The sequence below is a fragment of the Bos mutus genome, chromosome 19 (assembly GCF_027580195.1).
Source record: "Bos mutus isolate GX-2022 chromosome 19, NWIPB_WYAK_1.1, whole genome shotgun sequence".
NCBI lineage: Eukaryota > Metazoa > Chordata > Mammalia > Artiodactyla > Bovidae > Bos > Bos mutus.
The window spans coordinates 44,617,785-44,639,806 of NC_091635.1; the positions used below are offsets into that span (position 1 = coordinate 44,617,785).

General features: G+C 39.5%; 1 protein-coding gene across 1 annotated transcript in view; it reads right to left on the reverse strand.

Moving 5' to 3' along the window:
- MYO1D (myosin ID) overlaps window positions 1-22,022 on the reverse strand; it is a 358,754-nt gene that overhangs the window by 183,576 nt on the left and 153,156 nt on the right. Inside the window, exons 15-16 of the mRNA XM_005896664.2 lie at window positions 15,373-15,539; window positions 5,549-5,756 (exon numbers count right to left, since the gene is read on the reverse strand). Of these exons, the coding sequence (XP_005896726.2) occupies window positions 5,549-5,756; window positions 15,373-15,539 (375 nt within the window). The remainder of the gene's footprint in view (window positions 1-5,548; window positions 5,757-15,372; window positions 15,540-22,022) is intronic.

The following is a 22,022-nucleotide window of genomic DNA, read 5'->3' on the forward strand; positions in this document are numbered from 1 at the left end:
CGACTGAAGCGACTTAACACGCATGCACACACACTTTCTTGCTGGAGGATTCTGATAGCGGGTGTTTTTCTTCTCCTCTTATACTTTGCTTTCACCCCAATCATTTTTGACATTCTGGTTATTAATAAACCAGTAGTGATCTCCCAATGGCCAGGTTACGCGGGCACTTTCAGCCCTTTATTTTGCTGCATAACTCTGTGTTTGACACTGCTGATCATTCCTTCTTCCTTGAAACCCGCCGCTTCCTTTGCTTCCCTGACTCAAACATCCAACTTGCTGGGCGTCTTGACTTGAATGTCTCAGAGGCACTTCGAACTATGCTCCAAGCTATTAATTTCCTCCAAATATGCTCCTGCCTCTGTTCCTTTTCTCTCTTTCTCAGTTGTTAGTGGCACCAGCTGTCTAGGAACCTTCCTCTAACATCGAAGGGGCAGTTTTTATATTAATAATCCCAAGGGCTGGACTAATCTGCATTTATTACCAAACACAATATTGAATATTTTTGTTTAAATATTTTTGAATATTTTTCTAGAAACACTTGCTCCTTGTTTTTGTCATAGGAAGTTTATAAACAATAACCATAGTGACAATTAACTGCTATGACACCAATGACCCAACTCTAATGAAATTCAACCTGTACAAATGGTTTATGGAATAGAGATGAAGAGCCATCTTCCCTACAAATGGCCTTTGAGTAAAATGTGAACTTGACAGAGTGGTTCTCAAACTTTTTGGCATCTCTCCCTCATCCAGAAGGGATAGGCTACCCACTCCAGTTTTCTTGGGCTTCCCTCGTGGCTCAGCTGGTAAAGAATCCACCGATAATGTGGGAGACCTGGGTTCAATCCCTGGGTTGGGAAGATCCCCTGGAGAAGGGAAAGGCTACCCAGTCCAGTACTCTGACCTGGAGAATTCCATGGACTGTATAGTCCATGGGGTCGCAAAGAGTCAGACACAACTGAGCGACTTTCATCTTCACTCACTTCATCCGGAAAGCCTTCTCTTCCAGCTCAGGTAGGTGGCTGGTCTCAGCCCACCTGGCAGTCATTACCTACTCAACAGAGTCATAATTACTCAACTGCACTGGTCTGAGTGCTAACACATCACCCTCCTGACTGGGTTGTCAGCTTCCTCTGGGTGAAGCCCTGTCTTGTTCACTGTACATCCCTCTTCAGTAACGAATGGGAAAGTCCATGTTTATTACTCATTGAAAATGCATGAGTGCCCTTCTCCCACCCGACCACACATCACAGTGTTGGAAAAGGCACTTGCTACCCATTTCTTTTCATCTCCTACTGAAAAGACATATCATCATTTGATCAAGGGCACATTTTTATTTCTTTCAGTCCTTAGCCATGGTCAAGCAGCATATTTTTAACCATAAATATTCCCCATGAATAAAGCAGTGAGTGGACTGGCATTGGGGGCAACCTCCCTTATCACCCAGGAAAGCCTCCCCCTCCCTTCCTGTAATTTGGCTTATGCTTTGTCTACAGTCATCCACACACACCTTTCCCAACCTACTCATGGCTTGCAAGTCACTTTTACTACAACAAACAAAAATCTCTTCTCTTGGAGCATGTAATCTCTGTAAAAGAGTCACTGATCATTTTTCATGACCATACACATGTCAAGAGCTGATTCATATAGGAAACAGCAGTTTTCTTCCCACTGTAGTGAAGATATATCTTAGTTCATATATCCAAGAGTCAATGACTCAGACATCACTAGGTGTCCACCCAGGTCATTTAATAAAGGAATTTTGCCAAATTACCTTCTTCTTTCTCTCTGAGCATGATACCATCATCATCTTTGCGGCTGGTTTTACAGTTTTCTTCAATAGTGTAAGTCACACCTGTTTTTCCTATAGGGAGGGAGTTCACACCGAATGATGCTACTGTGGTCTAAGTGAACCATGGAGAAGAGCGTGCATGCAGAAGGCTGGGCCACTGGGCTCAAACCCCAGCTGTGGGGCACTATTGGGGAGATTTCCAGCAAGGTACTCTGGCTACTTAGCTGGCTTGAGGTCCCTTTCTTTTTAAATGAAAATAGTGATAGACACTCGTTTACAGAGTTCTTGTAAAGATTCAGTTAATATATATAAAGGGCTCAGAATAGTGCCTGTCAGCCAGTAAAGATTACTGTATTAGTAGGTGTCTTGGTTTTTTTTTTTTTATACTTTAAGGGCAAAAGTAATCAATTTCATATGAGAGATAATTATTTTGCTTTTAGTCTGAGAAATCAAACACTTGATTGGTTTCTCAAAGAAGCTGGTAAGCTTTGCTTGAAAAGGAAGTGAGAGCCCCACAGCTTCATGCTACTATTTGACAAAGTTTCACAATAAACAATATATCAAGGAACAGGGCCAAGTGAATAACTACACCCATACAGTCTAGTTTTCAGATAATGATTCTATTCACACTTTTTCTCTGGCTGATTTACAAAATTATTCTACTCAGACCTATACGAATCTTTGAGATTACTTATAATAGTGATGATATTATTCCCAGTTTCAGAATTTGCTGTTTTCATGACACACTCATGTTTTAATGAACCACTTTTAACTCTTCACAAGATCTTTTGTGTGTTTGACTGAAGTGACTTAGCAGCAGCAGTCGCTAAGTTGTGTCCAACTCTTTGCAACCCCATGGACTGCAGCCTGCCAGTCTCCTCTATCCATGGGATTTCCCAGGCAAGAACACTGGAGTGGGTTGCCATTTCCTTCTCCAATGCATGAAAGTGAAAAGTGAAAGTGAAGACGCTCAGTCGCGTCCGATTCTTCACGACCCCATGGACTGCAGCCCACCAGGCTCCTCCATCCATGGGATTTTCCAGGCAAGATAAAACAGATAACTAGTAACGACCTATTGTATAGCACAGGGAACTCTTTGAGAGTGATAGGGTTGTTACTAACATTTATAACAGACAACAGTCATCAACCAGGAAGGTTCCAATCAAACTGAGAGATATGGTCATCCTGGTTTAGAGTCAAAGCCTGAATCTGGTCAATCTCTCAGCTAGGTATAAAGAAGAAACACACAGCATCAGATCTGTGACAACAAACCATCCCCCGGATAAGCACTGAGGATCAAAAGCAAGGATCTGGATATACACAGAACAGATGTGGCAAAATAACTTACTACGGCAGACAAAAAACAGAGATCCAACTTTCAAATTTACAAGCTGTCTTAAGAAAGATAACAGAACAGAGGAAAGGCAATATTAAAAAAAAAATTAACAGAAGAAAACTGTTTTAAGATGAAACAGAATTTTAAGATTCCACTCCAAAAGTTTTTCTCTGAGTTCTAGGCAAAATAAATGAACAAGACTAACACTTAGAAATATCTTGGCAGTTGGGAGGGAAGAAAAACTTTTATAATTTGCACATGATGTAATCTTTTACCCAGAAAAAATGAATAGAATCAATAAATATGAATCAAGAAAGGCTTCATTTCGGATACAGATAAAGCAACATAAGCCAAATCCAATGGACATAGGAGCCTGTATGGCTACAGACCATGGGGTCGCAAAGCACTGGACATGACTTAGCGACTGAGCCTGCAAGCAAACACACGCAAGCCAATACTATTTCTCTATACCAACACTGCCATGTAGAAAATCTAATAAAAACACAATAATAAAATCCCAACAGCTACAAAAATAATAAAGTATCTAGGAATTTACCATGAATTCATAAGGTCCCTCTTAAGTCTAAAAGTCAATAAAATGATCTAAATAAGCCTATTCTATACTCTTAAGATGACTGAATATTATAAAAATGTTAACCCTTTCAAATTAATCTATAAATTCAATGCAACCATAATAAACAGTATTGTTGAATTTCATGAACTCAATAAACACACATTAAAATTCATATTACAGAATAAAGGTCTATGTATAATCAACCTCAATAAAGAGTAGGGAAAAAAAAGTACAGAAGATGGACTTGTCATATACTAAGACATATGACAATAAAAAGTGTGTGTCATTGAGTGTAATGAGAGGCAGATATAAAAATGGAACCCCACACAGTGCTCAGAAACAGAATACATGTAATATATATGTATATATAAAAACTTCATACACAATAAAAGTGGCACCACAAATTAATAGGAAAAGAATAGATCATTTAGTAGGTGACACCGAGAAGACTTGCTCATCATATAGAAGAATGTGAAACTGGATTCCTTTAGAGAACCACACACTCAGGTGGATTTTGAATGGATTGAAGACCTAAATATGAAGGGTAAAACTATACAGTTCATAGAAGAAAACACAGGAGAGTACCTTTATGACCTGAAGACAAGGCAAGCCCTCTTAGACAAAATTCCAAAACACAAAGGATAAGGCAAAAAAAGTTGAAGATTTTCAATTATGTCAAAATTAAGGATTCTCTTCAACAAAGCATATTAGAAAGTTCAATAGAACCCCTACAGTAGGAGAATATATTTATAATGTCTGAAGTGAAAGAGAGACTAATGTCTAAAACAGTCCAGGAATTCCTGCTCATCAACAAACAATGATACTAACTCCAGAAGAAAAGCGGATGAAAGACAGGAATGGGCAGTTTACAGGAAACCCCAAAGCAAACACGCATTTAATTAGATGTTCAAGTTTAATGGTAATCAGAGAAAGAGGAAATATAATAAAACAGCATGATCTCATTATACTTAGTAGTCTGGCAAAATCTAGGTACCTGGATGATACTGAAAATGATGTGGGCACATAGTAACCTCTATATGCAAACTGGTGACGTGCAAACTGGCAGGCATCCTGGAGAGGAGCAGCCAGGTCTACACATGCCCAACGACCCAGCCACCCTTCCCTTGACGGATACTCCATTCTCACAGAGGGACATGAATTCTTTTTTTTATCAGTTTTTATATTAAAACGTTTCATACAGAAGGTATGGAAATGGGTAAGGGGAATAAAAAGAAATAGTGAGCGAATGAAATGAAAAGGGACCCTGCACAGATCAATAATGACAGGTACCATGATCTTAGGAGCAGTGATAAGTCAGCACTACACACTTCAGTCAAGGGCTGGCAGTGGGTCATGATGGGTGAGACAGCTGGTTTCAAACGAGTTGGTCAAGCTTTTGAATGACAAGACAGAAAAAAGTTCTCTATGCAGTTAAGATGAGGCTAACTCATTTTGATCCAGTTGACCAAAATCAGACTACTTCCAGATCCACAGACAAAAATCAGACTACTTCAAACATCTCTCTGATTCTGAATATCAGAAGACGAAATATCTTTGGCGTTTGGAGGATAAAATTGATTCTTGCTGTTGTGTACTAGAGAAACCAAGACAACATTGTAAAGCAATTATCTTCCAATTAAAAATAAATGTAAAAAGATATTTTAAAAAATTGAACTCACACAGGTAAGTTTTCCATGTGCAAAGGCAACAGAAAATACTCTAAGAGATGCATAGATGCAAAACAATTACATCATTGTGAACATTTCTTGACTCAAACAAAGTATTCAACTCATTTTTAAGAACATACAATCAAAGCCTTATCCTCGTATAGAAAATATAAGATTACCTTTTGTAGAAAGAGGACAATCCTTACAAGCATCTGAGCACGGAGCTCTTCCAAGGTAAACAATGTTCGGGGCGTTCGAATGAAAATTTTGGTCTTCCCATAAGCCACATCATCCTGAAAGCCACAGTATTCGACCAGTTTCTTGACAGCCTCTTTGTCTGAGGGGAGGTCATGGTTGGGCCAGGTGAATTCAGAGATCATTTTGTACCTTGATGGGGAAAAACAAACAAACAAACCAGGACATGGATTAAGGGAGAAAAACCATGTGGTATCAATAGAGGCAGAAAAACTATTCAATAAAATTCATGCTTCACAGAAAGGAAAAAAAAAAAGTCTTAGCAAACTCAGAATAGAGATGAATTTCATTAGCCTCATAAGAGACACAGAAAAAGGCTTCAATAAAATATAATACTCCTTTAGGATAATAACTCTTACTAAACCAGGGTATTCCTTAATTTAATAAAAGCTATTTGCCAAAAACTTGCAGCAAATATTATCTGTAACATGGCAACCTTGGAAGCATTCTCTTTGCAAACAGAAACAAGACAACGATGCCTCTATCATGGGTTTTTGAAAACATTACTTAAGAACAACATGACTCGTTTCAAAGGAAATCCACCAGATTTTCAGATAAACTATCATCAGTAAAAGAAAACTAAGCCATGTTTTACATATAAGGTTAACACACAAAAATCCTTTGCAATTCTACATACAAGTAGCCACCAGTTTCTCAATATGTGGGCTTCTTATAAGTTAGTTTACCACACACCAGCTTCTTGGTGACGGTGATCATGAGCAAGACAGAAGTCAGAGTCTCAGCCTTGCGTAACCTAATCTCACAAGCAACATTCCATCACTTTCGCCATAGTCCATTTTGCTAGAAGCAGTTCACGAGGGCCAGCCCACTCTCCTGGGAAGAGGAGTACGCGGGCATGAACACCAGGAAGCGGGGATCAGTGGGACAGCTTGGAAGGCTGCCTACCACAGTGCTTTCCCCCTATCCTTGGTGCAAAGTTTTTACATGGAGTCAAATTTAGTATATTTTTCACTCACTGCATCTGAATTTTAAGTCTTAGTGAAAGAGGTTCTCCTCACACTTAGATTACAGGGTAATTCACTTAGGGGTTCTTCTAGGACTTGCATGTTTCCATTTTTTACATTTGGAGCTCTGATTCATTTGTAATTTATCTTGGTATACGGAATGGATCCGACTTTACTTCTGAAAAAACTCTATTTCCAATATTATTTACTAAAAAGTCAGTCTTCCTCCCTCTGAGTTAATACGCCATTTTATCATATGCTAAATTTTCATATGCACTTTAATTCACTTCTAGGCTTTTTGGTCTGTTTCACTGCTCTCTCTGCCCATCAGTACCACAGGGTTTTAATTATAGATGTTATATTTTAATATCCAGTGGTCTTTTCTCTTTCTTTTCCTTTTAAAGGTCTTTCTAGATATGCTTGGATGTTTATTTTTCTATATGAACTTTAGAAGTAATTTGCATAGCGAAAAACAATCACAAAACAACAAATCCTTGTGGGTATTTTTTGGGGTTCCCATGCATTAAATTTGGCTATGATGTCCAGTTGTCCCACCCAAGAACCAGGGATTGGTTCAAGTCTACTTTTGTGCCTTCCAGGACTCTTCATATTTTCCTCCTAGGAATTTACCCATTTCTGGTTAAGATAATATGTATCTAAGGGGCATCTGATTCCTCCTTCTTGATATTTCTCTCTTTTCCTAGTTTCTATCTCAGCTTCCGTGGCAGCATGCTCTTCCTGGATTCCTTCTGTCTCTGGATATTTCTTCTCAATCTCATTTTCTGGCTACTGTTCTTCACTACCGGACCTCGAAATGTTGGAGTGTCCCGGGGCTCCTATCAAGCCCTCGTCTCTCTACGTACAACCTCCCACATCACCTCATCTATTCCGTCCATTTCATTTTTCAACTCAAGCAATTATTATCCCAAGCCCAGTTCTCAATTCTGAATTTCACACTCACATATCCAGTGCCTAAACAGACCTTGCTGCTACTGCTGCTAAGTCGCATCAAGTCGTGTCCGATTCTGTGCAACCCCATAGACGGCAGCCCAGCAGGCTCCTCTGTCCCTGGGATTCTCCAGGCAAGAATACTGGAGTGGGTTGCCATTTCCTTCCCAGGCACTTTAAATTCTTCTTTCAGTCCTTCCAACCACAAAGTCATTGGTTACCAAAGCCAGAATCCTGGGAATCGCATTTGATTCCTGCTCTTCTCTTTCATTCCTTCTCATTCATCATCGAGTCTATTGATTCCACCTCCAAAATATATTTAAAATTCAGCTACTCTCATCTTCACTGCCACAATCCTAAGAGAAGCCACCATCAAGTTTACTACAGCAGACTCCTAAACTGTTTCCCATTTCTTCAATCCATTCTGCATATTCAGCAATCACAGCAGTATTCCCAAAAGCCTCACAACATTTTTATCTTTTACTGCTCTCCTGCTTTCATTGCTCTGCTCTAGTAGCCTTGGCCTTCTTCAGGGTCTCGGTGTTGTAGTTGCCTCTTTCTTGCTTTGAGGCTTTGTACATGCTGTTCCCACTGCCTGGAATACTTTTTTTTTTTTTTTAATGGAAATCCTGATTTTTTAAAAAAATGTATTTACCTATTTGGCTGTGTGAGGTCTTAGTTGGGACATGCAGCATCTTCCATTTTACTTGCAGCACGCGAATTCTTCGCTGCGCCATGTGGGGTCTAGTTCCCTAACCAGGGATTGAGCCTGGGCCCCCTGCATTGGTCTAGTCTTAGCCACTGGGCTATCAGGGAAGTTCCCTGGAATGCTTTTTTTTTTGAAGCTACTCTTTGAAAGGCGGAGACTTCTCATCTTCTAGTCTTTTTTGATTTTCCTCCATCAATCATCATCCCCATTATTCCTAAAACAACCAGTTGTGTTTCTTTTCCTCACACCATTCATCTCAGTTTGTAATCATATTGATTTGAGGGTCTGTCTGTTGAATGTCTGTCTATAAGTACCACGAAGGTGGAGATTTTGTTTTGTTCCTCACTATATGCCACGTGCCTATCATGTTGTCTGCCACACAGTGAGGAGAGAGATATCTGTTGAATAAAAGAATGGGAGAAAATACATTTAAAAGTCTAGTCACTTGCCAGATAGAGACAGAAACCGAAACCGAAGAGTTCTGATACAAAGAGAGAGGGAATGATGTGCAATATCACATGAAAAAAGGAAAAAAAATTCAAAAGCTTGCCAATTAATTATGAAAGTAGAATAAGAGTCAACAGGCAGTAATGGTGTGTGTTCAAAGTTTTAGGCATTCTGCAGGAACTGGAAGAAATCGTACAGCCACACTGCTCAGCTAACACATCAGGGTAACGGTGCCCTTCCTCTCTTTCCTATGGTTGAGGGCACAACCCCAGTTCTCCAGCAAACCAGCATCCTGAACTTGCAAATGAAAAAGCTGAACTCATCTGCTTTCTGACAACTAGTTTTTAACCTCCCTGGAAGACTTTAGCAGCTTTTAAGGTTATCAGTACCTTTAAAATCCTTCTCTCTCTCTTTTGATAAAAGAATGAAAGTGACAAGAAGTCTAGGCTCAAAGCTAGCTTACAAAAAAAAATCTGCAGAATCTAAAAACAAACTCACTGTGGAAATGTTACTTTTTCTCCCACCAAGACTGAAAACATTCGTCCAGTGTCCTACACACTTTTCATCCTACCGCATACAGCACTGTTAATCAGTTCAATCAGTATATGTAAATATTATATTTATAGGAAAATACATTCTTTTCCCTGTCTTGTTAATTAACATTTCTATCCTTCCCATAAACAGCACAAGTCTTTACTTCTCTATATTCCTCATTCCCATTTTAATTTTTGCTGCAAATGATTTCTACTGATATCCTTCCCCGCTCCCCCCAACCCCCCATTATAATGGAAACCACATGTATAGATTTCACAAGAAGTTTTACTGACTTATTTGTTCAATATTGCTTTTTTGCATTCCACATTTCCCTTCTGCATTTATATTTCTTTTTGCTAAAGTACACCCTTTCGAAGATTTTTCAGAGAAGTCTAGGGATAGTAAACTTTCTGAAATTATATATGTCCGGAAATTTATTTTGTTTTTATTTTGCCCACACTCTTTTGTCTGTGCGGGTCTTCACTGTTGCATGTGGGTTTTCTCCAGTCGCAGTGAGTGGAGTCTACTCCCTAGATGCAATGCTCGGGCTTCTCACTATGGTGGCCTCTCTCGTGGGACACAGGCTTAGTTGCCTCGCAGCACATAAAATCTTCCCGAACCTGGGATGGAACCTGTGTCCCTTGCATTGGCAGGCAGACTCTTTACCACTGGACCACCAGGGAAGTTCCCTGCCCACACTCTCGAATGATAACTTGGCATGGAAGAAAATTCTAAGTGTAAACTTCATTCCCCTTCATGGTGCAGATACTGCTCCTCTGACTGTTTACACTGAATGTCGCTAATGAGAAGTCTGATGACAGTATGAGTCTCATTTCCTCACAGGTAGTTTGCCTTTCTTCTTGGGAACCCTAAGCATTTTTCATTATGCCTAGAGTTCTGAAAGTGAACATAAAGTAAGTTCATTTAAAAAATTCGTATGTTTTACACTTGGTGTATTCTTTCAATCTGACCCCTGGACTCTTCTTTCTTTTAGAGCTCCTGCTAAATGGCTTTTGGCCCTCCTGGATCAAACTTACACTTGGTGTGACCTTTCTTTAGAACGTTCCATCTCTTTTTCTCTGTGATGAGGTCTGGGAGAAGTCTTCAGCCTGATATTCTAGCTTGATCTTCTAGCTCACTAACTCATTTAAAAGAAGTTTAGTTTGAAAAAAAATTTTTTTAATTATGGTAAATTTTATGTATTGTAAAATGCACACATTTAAATACACAATTCAGTAAGTTTTGAAAAATGTGTCCACTCATGAAACTGACATGTCAATCAAGATGAAGATCATCTACATAATCACAAAGAGCCCCATTACCTTTCCCCCTTTCCAGCCAACTCTCAACCGAGAGCAAAGCACTGCTCTGATTTTTATCTGTTCATGAGCTTCATATGAATGGCAGCATAAAGTATGTCCTCTCTGGTGACTCCTTTTCACATAATGTTTTATTCATCCATGCTGTTGGTGTAGTATCAGCTGCTCATTATCTCTCTTTTTTTTTTTGGCCACACTGCATGGCATGTGGGATCTTAGTTCCCTGACCAGGGATTGAACCCACACCCCCTGCATTGAAAAGTGGAGTCGTAACCACTGGACCACCAGGGAAGTCCCTGTTCATTCTCTTTAATGCTGACTTGTAACCATTATATGATGACACTATAAATTGCTGACTCATTCTATTGATGGACAATTCACTCCAATTGTGCTTAATTTGGTTTTCACTTTCCAAATCCCTAATTGGTTCTTTTTAACAACAACAACCTGTTCTTGTTTTGAACTTCATATTCCTACTTTAGGACTAAAATTCTCTCCTTTCTCTCTCTGAGAACATGAATAGGCTTTTTCCAAGGTCTTCGCCTTGCTCTAGTTCCTTGGGGGTAGGTTTTGCATTTGTCGAGCTTATTGGTTCTTTCTCATTGGTCTGGTCTTTCTCAGATGTTTGATTTTTATCTCATCTCCTACCCTAGAATCCTTCTTCCTACGTGTACGTCTTGGCCTTTGTTGGCCTCTTGTAAGGTGGCTATTTTTGCTTCCTGAATCTTGTATTCCTAAGTATTTTATTCTTTTTGTTGAAATGGTGAATGGAATTGTTTCCTTAATTTCTCTTTCTATTTTCTCATTATTAGTGTATAGGAATGCAAGGGATTTCTGTGTGTTGATATACCTATGATGTCTCCCTTGCAGTTGCTCAGGTGGTTCTTTGTCCTGGCCATTACGGCAGCCTCTCAGTGCTGCAGCTGGGATAAACTCCAGACTGTAGCTGAGATGTCTCCTGAACGCCAGCTGAAGCCTCAGCAGGCAGTCTTTCCTCAAAACTGTGACCTCAGCATACTTCTGGGTCTACATGTCTGCCTCCTATCGTATTTAGGAGTGATTCTCATCTTTAAGGCTCACTGAGCATCCCTCTTTTGATTTCATAGTGTAGCTGTGCCTTTACTTGGCTTTAAATACACATATTTTATATCACTGGGGGGTGTTCTGGAGTGGGAATGGGAGATTTAAGATTGTACTCCTAAGACTATCATATCTGAAATTCATAGGTTCTTTTTCACCTTTTCTAATTTTACATGAGTATTAGAAAACATAATCCAATCCTTGTAGCATGTCTTCTGTGCCAAAAAAACACACCAAGCATCTTGAGTTGAAAGTAAAATAAGTAGAGAAACAGACGAAAAGTGAGTAAGGATATGCACTTGCAAAATTCCTTGTCCCCGCCAAATCAAGTTGCTTATTCTCTTACTTCAACTACTCTCCGTGGCTTCCTCTTTGTCTCATGATATTTTTTAGTTAGATAAATACACATTTTAGATAAATAATTCTTTCAGTTCAGCCCCATCCTATAGCTGCCCATTCCCACCCTGTCTTTCTAATACTCGACTTCTGCTCATCTTACATAGCCGACAACACAAAAAGAAATACTACCATCGAGTACTTGCTGGAATTCTGAGTAATGACAAGCGATGAGTAGTCTTCCTATTAACATCATTTGACACTGAAATCAAGACAGAATGAACACATTCCTACTCTACAGCCTCAATAAAAAAGAAAAACCAAATTTAAAGAACAGCATGATCTCAATAAAGAAAATGATCAGTTTTGAGCATGACTTTCTGATCAATAAAAAATTGTCTCATTTTTCTAAGCTATTCTGCTATAAAGTTTTATTCATTCCAAGAGTCTCCAATTAGCCTGAATCCCTTTCACTTCTGCACACAAGTAGCTGAACACTGGTGGAGAAGAAAAGCTGACGCTGAGGGGGAGGGGGGTCTCACTATACACTTACAGTCTCAAACCTCAAATGGGTGCTCAGGTCTTCCTGGTAGCAAAACCACTGGGAGAGAGTGGGAAAGCTCTCCCGCTCTCTAAAATGAGTATTTCTGTTTCCTTGTCAACCCCCCTCACCACCTCTCTTGATGCTCACTCTCAGGCTCACGACCTTGCCTCATACTTCAAGAAGAAATAGAAGCAATCAGACAGGAGCATTTTCATTGGTGCTATCAGTCGGCCTTCGAGGCTTCCTGCCTTGGTTTTCATATTCTTTGCCTTTCGTCCTGTTGCTAGGGGAGAAGGATCCCTGCTCCCATCTAAAGCTGACCAACCTTCCACTTGTGCTGGGATTTCATTCCTTGCCTTCTCAAGGAGGTTATTATTTCAGTTACCACCCTCCCTTCTGCGTGGCTGGTTTCTCTCTCTGTTCTGAATCATCGCCACCTGCATTTTGAACATTTTCTAGAGTCTCCTTGACTTCACATTCCACTCTGGCTGCTGCTTCCATTCTTCTCTGTTCTCATTCACAACACACATCCTTGAGTTGTCCGTGGACATCCAACTCCTCACTTCACTTTCCCATCCTGCTCAAATGGGGCTCTGACCAGCTCTTTCTCCTCTGACTTCTGTGCTGCCTGGTCTAATGGTTAAGCTTCTGCTTTTCTCTTACTGGATGGCATAGTAATATTTAATATAATTGTACTTCTCTTCTTGAAATGCCATCTTCCCTTGGCATCTGTGACCTAACCCTCTTCTGATATTTCTTCTCTCTCATTGGTCACTTCTTCTCTTCTCTTTGCTGGTTCTTTCATGTCAGACCACAAACCTAAATGTTGGCATGGGCCTTCTCTTCTTTTTCTATCAAGTCCCAAGACTTTATATATAATCTATGTATCAGTAGACCTTCCCTGGTGGCTCAGAGGTTAAAGCGTCTGCCTGCAATGCAGGAGACCTGGGTTCGATCCCTGGGTTGGGAAGACCCTGGAGAAGGAAATGGCAACCCACTCCAGTATTCTTACCTGGAGAATCCCATGGACGGAGGAGCCTGGTGGGCTACAGTCCACAGGTTCGCAAAGAGTCGGGCACGACTGAGCGACTTCACTTACTTACCTACTTATGTATCAGTAACCCCAAACTTCCTATTTCCAGCCTGGAAGTCTTCACAGAACTACAGATTTATATGTCTAGTAGATTATTTAGTATTTCTACCTAGGCATTTAGAACCATTTCAAACCTAACATAGTCAAGAGACAAATCTTGATTCCATCTTTGCCCTAGTTCCGTGTCCCCCTCTTCACACTTCTCTTCCCCAATCTTTCTTATCTCAGAAAATGGTACCATGCTTATCCAGATGCTCAAGCAAAAATCTACATGTTACCCTTCATCCCTCTCTACTCCTCTCTCATTGAGTCAATCCATCAGCAAGTCTTGTCTACTTTCCCCCAAAACCTATCCTAGTGGACCTATCAGTCCACTACTCTTGGATCTACAATAATTCCTTGTTCAAGGCACTCTCACTGAGCTGCCTCTCCTGGATTCCTGCAATAGCATCTCTAAATGTCTCCTTGCTTCCTATTCACACAGCAGCCACAGTGATCTCTTAAAACATCCGTAAGATTGTGTGGCTTCCTGCATAAAATCCACCAATGGTTTTCTACCACCCTTGGCCAAAATCTAAACTGTTTAGTCTGGATGACAACGTGCAACATGATCTGGCCCCGTCCATCTCTCTGATCTCAACCCACACCACTGCCCTGTTGCTCAGCATCCTCCAACCATACTGGATGATGTTTGGTACCTAAAACAAGACACTTATTTCTACAAGGGAGACTTTTCTCCACTGTTTCCTCTGCTTCACCTGCTCTTTTTCTTTGACTTTTGTATGGCTGACTCCTTACATTCATTACTATCTACTTAGAGACTCCTCACCAAGCAATATTTTATGTGTTTATTCATTCATATTTTTGTGAAATCTGTAGTCTACAACATAGGAAATGTTGAATAAATATTTTAAAATAAATGAAAAGATGGGATTTAAAACAGTATTTTTAAGATCTCAGGTGTCAACTAGTATTATTATTACCAATAATAAATAACAATAGCAATGACACCTTATATTGAGTGATTACTATATGCCAGGTTCCCATTCTAGGTGTTTATTTTATAAATGTTATCTCATTTCAGCCCCAGCAGCCTTATCAAGTAATTACTATTATTATTCCCATTTAAAAAATTAATTTTCTCCATTCTACACATAGGAAACAGAGGCAACTGGAAAGTTATATGATTTTCCCAAGGTCAAAAGTCCCGGTCAAAGCCAGGATTCAATCAGGTAGACTAATTTTAGGGCTTCCATGATGATCTACTTAGTATCTTTTTATTATGATAGTCACTAATATCAGTAATGATAAGCAGCATTAACTGAACTTCTACTATGTGCCAGGCACCTAGGCTTTCCACTTTGGTTAATTTAATTCTCACAACAAAAGCCTTATAAGGTAGCATTACTATACTCATTTTGCAAATGCAGAAACAAAGAAGTTAAATTTCTAGCTCCAGGTCATGCAACAGACGTGTGGTATAGCCAGGATTCCAACCCACCTGTGACTCTAAATCCTTGTTTTTTCTCCTATACTACATGCTTATATTTTCCCAATGAGGAATTCATTTTTTCCCCATGGTCCATAAACCACAAACTCAAGGGGTCTCCTGCCAATTCTAGGAACATCTTTCATATTTGTAGTTTCCTCAACTCTTCTGTTCACTCAACAAATATTTAGACCGCCTGATACAAGCGGATGCGTTGCTTCACATAGGGAGGGCTCCATAAGTCTCAGTGTGCTATCGGGTTTCTCTGTTTCATCTGTTCTCACCTGTGAAGAAACTTCTCGTAGGTCTGGCGGAAGGCAAAGCCTGCCCGACGCACCCTCACGTTTTCTAGGAGTCCAAGATACTCTACTTGATGCCGGCAGCGTTCATCATCAAAGATCTGTGGGGATTTCATGTCGTTGGGCTTGATGCAACGCACATAATATGGTTCCTAAAGAAATAAACCAGCAAATGGTAAGCTTCAGTGGAGAAAAATCTCAGACTACAGACACTAACATGAAAAGGAACGCATTTGAGTCAGTTCTAATGAGATGGATGAACCTAGAGCCTATAATACAGAACGAAGAAAGTCAGAAAGAGAAAAACAAATATCATATATTAATGCATATATATCTTCCCTGGTGGCTCAGAGGTTAAAGCATCTGCCTCCAATGCGGGATACCTGGGTTTGATCCCTGGGTCGGGAAGATCCCCTGGAGAAGGAAATGGCAACCCACTCCAGTATTCTTGCCTGGAGAATCCCATGGAAGGAGGAGCCTGGTGGGCTACAGTCCACAGGGTCGCAAAGAGTCGGATAGGACTGAGCGACTTCACTTTCACTTTCTTCCAACGCATATATATGGAATCTAGAAAGATGATACTGATGAACCTCTTTGCAGGGCAGCAGTGGAGACGCAGACAGACAGAACAGACTCATGGACACAGTAGGGGAAGGAGAGGGTGGGATGAATTGAGAGAAGAGCATGGAAACACACACATCACCACATGTAAAAGAGACAGCCAGTGGGAATGTGCTGTATGACGCGGGGAGCTCAAACCTGGTGCTCTGTGACAACCTAGAGGGGTGGGATGGGGAGGGAGGTGGGACGGAGGTTCAAGAGGAAGGGGACATAGGTATACCTATGGCTGACTCATGTTGATGTATGGCAGAAACCAACACAATACGGTAAAGCAATTATCCTCCAATTAAAAATAAATAAAATTTTTTTAAAAAGACACTATGACTAACATGTAATTAGTGTTAACTGTGTCAAATTAAGCTTTGTGACTCTAATTTCTCAGGCACAGACTTGTGAAAAATTCTTCCTTTCTCTTCAATTTACGCTTGGAAGTTCTCAGGCATTCTGCTACATTTTTGTATTATTATGTTTTAGGATTCAGCAGGAAGAGTAGAAGTGGAATAAAACTAGCGTGTAAGTAATTGAGACAAGTAAACATCAAGTTTTTGTGTATTTACAGAAACATGATTAAAAGTAACAGAAGTAATTTAATAGAAAGAGTCAGAAACTATGATAAAGATGCATTGCAATGAAGAATATAAAATATTAGGCTCAGCTCTGGCACACAGATGTGCTGGATTCAGCTTTGAATCATTACAGTCCTTCAAACTGGAATAGTTTCTTTGGAATATCAGTGTTTTTAGATGCTTAAATGGAGCAAAAGAAATCTAGACAAAGATTATATACAAAAATGGGCCTCCAATTACTTCCATAAATAGTTTTGCAAATATACTGTTTGGAACAAGATAAAAGTTAATCAGATATACAAGAAGCCAAGATAACATGAATTAGAAATAGCAAAACAATATACAAAATAAAAAGATCTGCAGGGGTCCAGATGTTGGGATTAGCAGATAGAAATATCAAAACAACTATATTTAGCATGTTCAAGATGACAAAAGGCAATATTAAGAATGTTTTAAAGAACCAGAACTATAAAAAAGAACCAAACCAAAGAGAAGACCAAGGACTTAAAGATGCAATAGTAGAAATTAAGAACTCAGTGGACCAGTAGAAGAGTACATTGGAAATAGTTCAAGAAAAAAATAGTAAACTAGAAGGAAAGTGAGAAGAATTTTCCCAGAATGGATCATGGAGAGACAAAAAGACAGAAAATAAAGAAGAGAGGTTAAGAGGCATAGAAGACATACAGTGAGATGCTTTAATTAACTGGAGTCCTACGGAGAGGAGACAGAAGGGACAGAAGCAATATTTGAAGAGCTAATAGTCAAAGACTTGGCAAAACTGATGAATATCAATCAAGCTGGAACAAACTGAAAAAGTGCTACAAACTGCAAGCAAGATTAAAAAAAAGGTACATCAGTAAGACTTCTTAAAACCAAAGAAGAGCAGCCAGAAGAAAAAAGACTTATTACCTAAAGGAGCAACAGTCTAATAGCTGACTTCTCAAAAGAAACTACGGAATATGGAAGACAAATGAATATTATGCTTGAAATGCTGAAAGGCTGTCAGTTCAGAATTTTACACCCTAGCAAAACTATTCTTCAAGAAGGAAAACATGTAGACTATTTCCAGGTAAACAAAAACAGAGAATTTGTCAACATCAGGCCTCATATACAAGAGGAGAAAATTCAAACAGAACAAAAAAGGCCCAAGATGAAGGTCAAAAAAGAAGGGATAAATGAGGAAATCCAAACAGATATTAACAGTACTTAGCATTAATAATGGTGATGGTGATGTCATCATCTTCGACTTAGAATTATATACGAACATATTGTATATATTTACATGTATACATAAATGAAATAAATATTTGTAAGTACATGACTAAAACAGCACATAAGTTGGGAGGAAGACAAATGGAATTAAGATGTTTTATGGACCTTGCCTTGTCCAGGAAGGAGATAAAAACACCAAATAATATTAGATTTTTATAATCAATAATGACACCGGAATAATTTGAGTAACCACTGAAACAGTATTATGGTGTAAATCTTCCAAAATAATAAAGTCAATAAATGTAGTAATAAAATATCATTGTCATACTAGTGGTTGAAGGGTGGTACAAGGAAAGGATGCCTCTCTAGGTCTAACTAAACATTCTGACTCAAAAGATTCACAGCCCACACTTGGCAGGAGTCTACTCAGAAAGACAAGAACATGGCTTGCTAGGAGGCAGTGTCGAGATCATGCGGCAGCCCACAGAGCAGTCAGGTGATAGCTTAGGCACGACGAGATGAGGTCCGTATCAGACAGATGTAGGAAGTGCCCTTGGTTTAAAAGCCTCACGCCCCATAGGATTCAATATCTCCCACAGCAAATCTAAAGATACAGCTTCCAGGGTCCTTGAAAGGGACATGCCTAATACATGAGTCACCACACTCAGGCAGCCAGAAGTATGACATTCCCACCAGACATTTCTCATTTTCCCAGTGCAGGTACACTTTATCAATAGGGGTAATTTTTACCTTAAGTGATGTTGCCTAGTAATATGGTTGATGTACATCATGCATTTAACAGGGGAACAGAGCTAGAAATTTAACTGAGGTTATCAGGCAGAAGGAATAGAATTTTGCTTACCTTTCACCCACAGTAATCAATCAAAAAGGTTAGAAAGGGAAGAAAAAGAAATAGAGAAGAGACAAATAGAAAGCACTAAGGAGATGGTCAATTTGTAAACAACATGCAGTAGCTATGTTAAGAGTAAATGCAATAAATGATTTATTCAAAGGACAAAGATGGTCAAAATGGATAAAAAGCCAAAACTACCTCTGTATGCTATTTATGAGTCATACCTGAAGCATAAAGTCATGGAAAGACTGAAAGTTTTAAGGACAGACCATGCAAACCCTAGTCAAAAAAAGAGCTAGTTTTAACTATTTTATTCCTGCAAAAGTGACTTTAAGGCAAAAATCAATACAGAAATAAAGATTTCATAGTGATAAATGACTCACACGCTAGGAAGATATAATAGTTCTAAGTTGAATAAGCTTAATAAATTCACAAAATATTTAAAGCAAAAATGGAAGGCATATTAAGAAGCAGGCAAATTCAGAATTACAGTAGGTTTTATCACATTTCAGCACTGACAAAACAAAGTAATTTTAAGAATGCGGAAACGCTGGACACTAATATGATGCAGACTTGACCTAACGACTGTGTACAGACTATTAAGTGCAAATAATTCTAATACATAAAGAAAACTTACATCTCTAAGGGCTGAAATCACACAGAGTATATCCTCTGATCAAATGAGATTAAGTTAGAAATCAAGAGAAAGAAGATAATTAGAGAATCTTAAGATGATTGCAAATTAAGAAATATACTTCTAAATTATCCTTGGGTCAAAAAGAAAATTACAGTGTGAATTAGAAAATATTTTGAACTCAATAATTTATGCAATCATGTGGGCAAGGCAATCTTAGTACAAGGTATCATTTGAGTCATGTAAATAACTTTACTAAACAGAAACCAGTTGAATGGAATTTTACCAGTGTTGACTGATTATGCCCAGAAAGGGGTAACACTCACACCCATCTAAGGGGTGGGGAATGCCCTTTCATCCTGGTTAGTAATATAAAAACCTTCAGATAAGGAATCCAGTGCAAATGCTTTCTCTATATTTCATCAGCATTCTGTTTCAATTTATAAATGCCGCCTCCTCTCTCCTTATAAATATCCAGACTGACTCAACCTAAGAAATCCTAAATTTGACAAATTCCAAGCGTCTTATTAAGGTTAAGTCACAAAAGTTAATAGTGATCTTATCATCTGGCACTTTTAAACCTTTTTCTCCCTATATTTTATGAGAAAAACATCCTTCGACAAAGTACGTGTTTGCTGAATCATTTCAGTCATGTCCGACTCTTTGAGACTCTACGGACTGTAGCCTGCCAGGCTCCTCTGTCCATGGGATTCTCCAGGCAAGAACACTGGAGCAGGTTGCCATTCCCTCCTCCAGGGGATCTTCCCGACCCAGGGATCGAACCTGCGTCTCTTGCATCTCCTGTATTGGCAGGAGGGTTCTTTACCACTAGTGCCACCTGGGAAGCCCTTGCCAAAGTACACCAATCAGTATATATATTAGCCAGAAGATCCTGGATTTAGATATTCATTTACTTAGCCTGTGTTGAACAGTATCAAATAGAGCCAATGGCAAATTAAAGTTCTTTTAATTATTTACTGACCACCTGTTCAGAGTGCTTTATGAGGTATCAGTGAAAGTCACTCAGTCGTGTCTGACTCTTTGCGACCCCATGGACTGTACAGTCCATGGACTTCTCCAGGCCAGAATACTGGAGTGGGTAGCCATTTCTTTTTCTGGGAGATCTTCCCAAGCCAGGGATCAAACCCAGATCTTCCTCATTGCAGGTGGATTCTTTACCAGCTGAGCCACCAGGGAAGCCCATGAGGTATCAAGAGAGAGAGAAGATTAGCAGAAGTCATTCCTTAGATTCTAAAGACTTATAATCTAGGTGGCAATGAGACACGTGTTTAAAAATACTATGCGTTATAGTTAATAATACTATATTGTACATTTGAAAGTTGCTGAGAGATTCTTAAAAGTTCTTATCACAAGAAAAAGTTTATGTATGGTATAGATGTTAATTAGACTTATTGTGATTATTTTGCAAAATATACAAATGTCATTATGTTGTACACCTAAAATGGATAGTTATATGTCAATTATATGTCAATAAAATACACGAATAATTACAAATTTTTAAATAAAAAAAACCACCGTGTGAACTCAAAAAAGCAGGAGTTAGGGACCTTCACTTCCAGTGATGAAGGACTAGGCAATTCCTATCAACCTTCCTGAGAAAGTCACTAGGAAAAAAGTGCTATACAAAATTATGGGGGGATGGGAGAAATCTTCATTGCATGAAGAGCTAATAACATAGCCAAGATGAGACAAAGACTAAAGTCCAGGGAGGATAAAGCTGGCCTTGAGGTCTGCTTCCATTTTCGAGGCAACTGTCTGCCGATCTATAGAGGCAGCCATGAGGCTCAGCACAGCTGCTGGCAGCCTTGAGGGGCCTGGGGGATGAAAGCTGGAGCCTGAGTCCTCAGACACAGGACTCCACTCTGGTCTGGAATCCTGAAAAGTTAAACTCGGGAGTTATAAGCTGAATGGAAAACAGGTTGGCACTTCCAGGGAAGGCAGACAGCTCACTGCTAAGCCCCTGTAGGTCCTGAAATTTGATTAAGGTGATTTCGGAATGTCAGAATTTGCCTGATACATCTTTTAAAACATAAACTTTCAACTTTTCTGTTAGGATTAGATGTCATTAATAAGTGGCAACGTATCTGTTGTTGTTCAGTCGCTGAGTCGTGTCTGACTCTTTGTGACCCCATAGACTGCAGCACGCCAGGCTTCCCTGTTCTTCACCATCTCCCTGAGATTGCTCAAACTCCTGTCCATTGAGTCAGTGATGCCATCCAACCATCTCATCCTCTGTCATCCCCTTCTCCTTCTGCCTTCAATCCTTCCCAGCATCAGGGTCTTTTCTAACGAGTCAGTTCTTCACATCAGGTAGCCAAAGTACTGGAGCTTCAGCTTCAGCATCAGTCCTTCTCAGGATTGATTTCCCCTAGGATTGACTTGTTTGATCTCCTTGTTATCCAAGAGACTCTCAAGAGTCTTCTCCAACACCACAGCTCATAAGCATCAATTCTTTGGCGTTCAGCCTTCTTTATAGTCCAACTCTCACAGCCATACATGATTACTGGAAAAACCATAGCTTTGACTATATGGACCTTTGTTGACAAAGTAATGTCTCTGCTTTTTAATAATGCTGTCTAGGTTTGTCACAGCTTTTCTTCCAAGGAGCAAGCATCTTTTAATTTCATGGCTGTAGTCACATCTGCAGTGATTCTGGAACCCAAGAAAATAAAGTCTGTCACTGTTTCCCCATCTATTTGCCATAAAGTGATGGGACTGGAGGCCACGA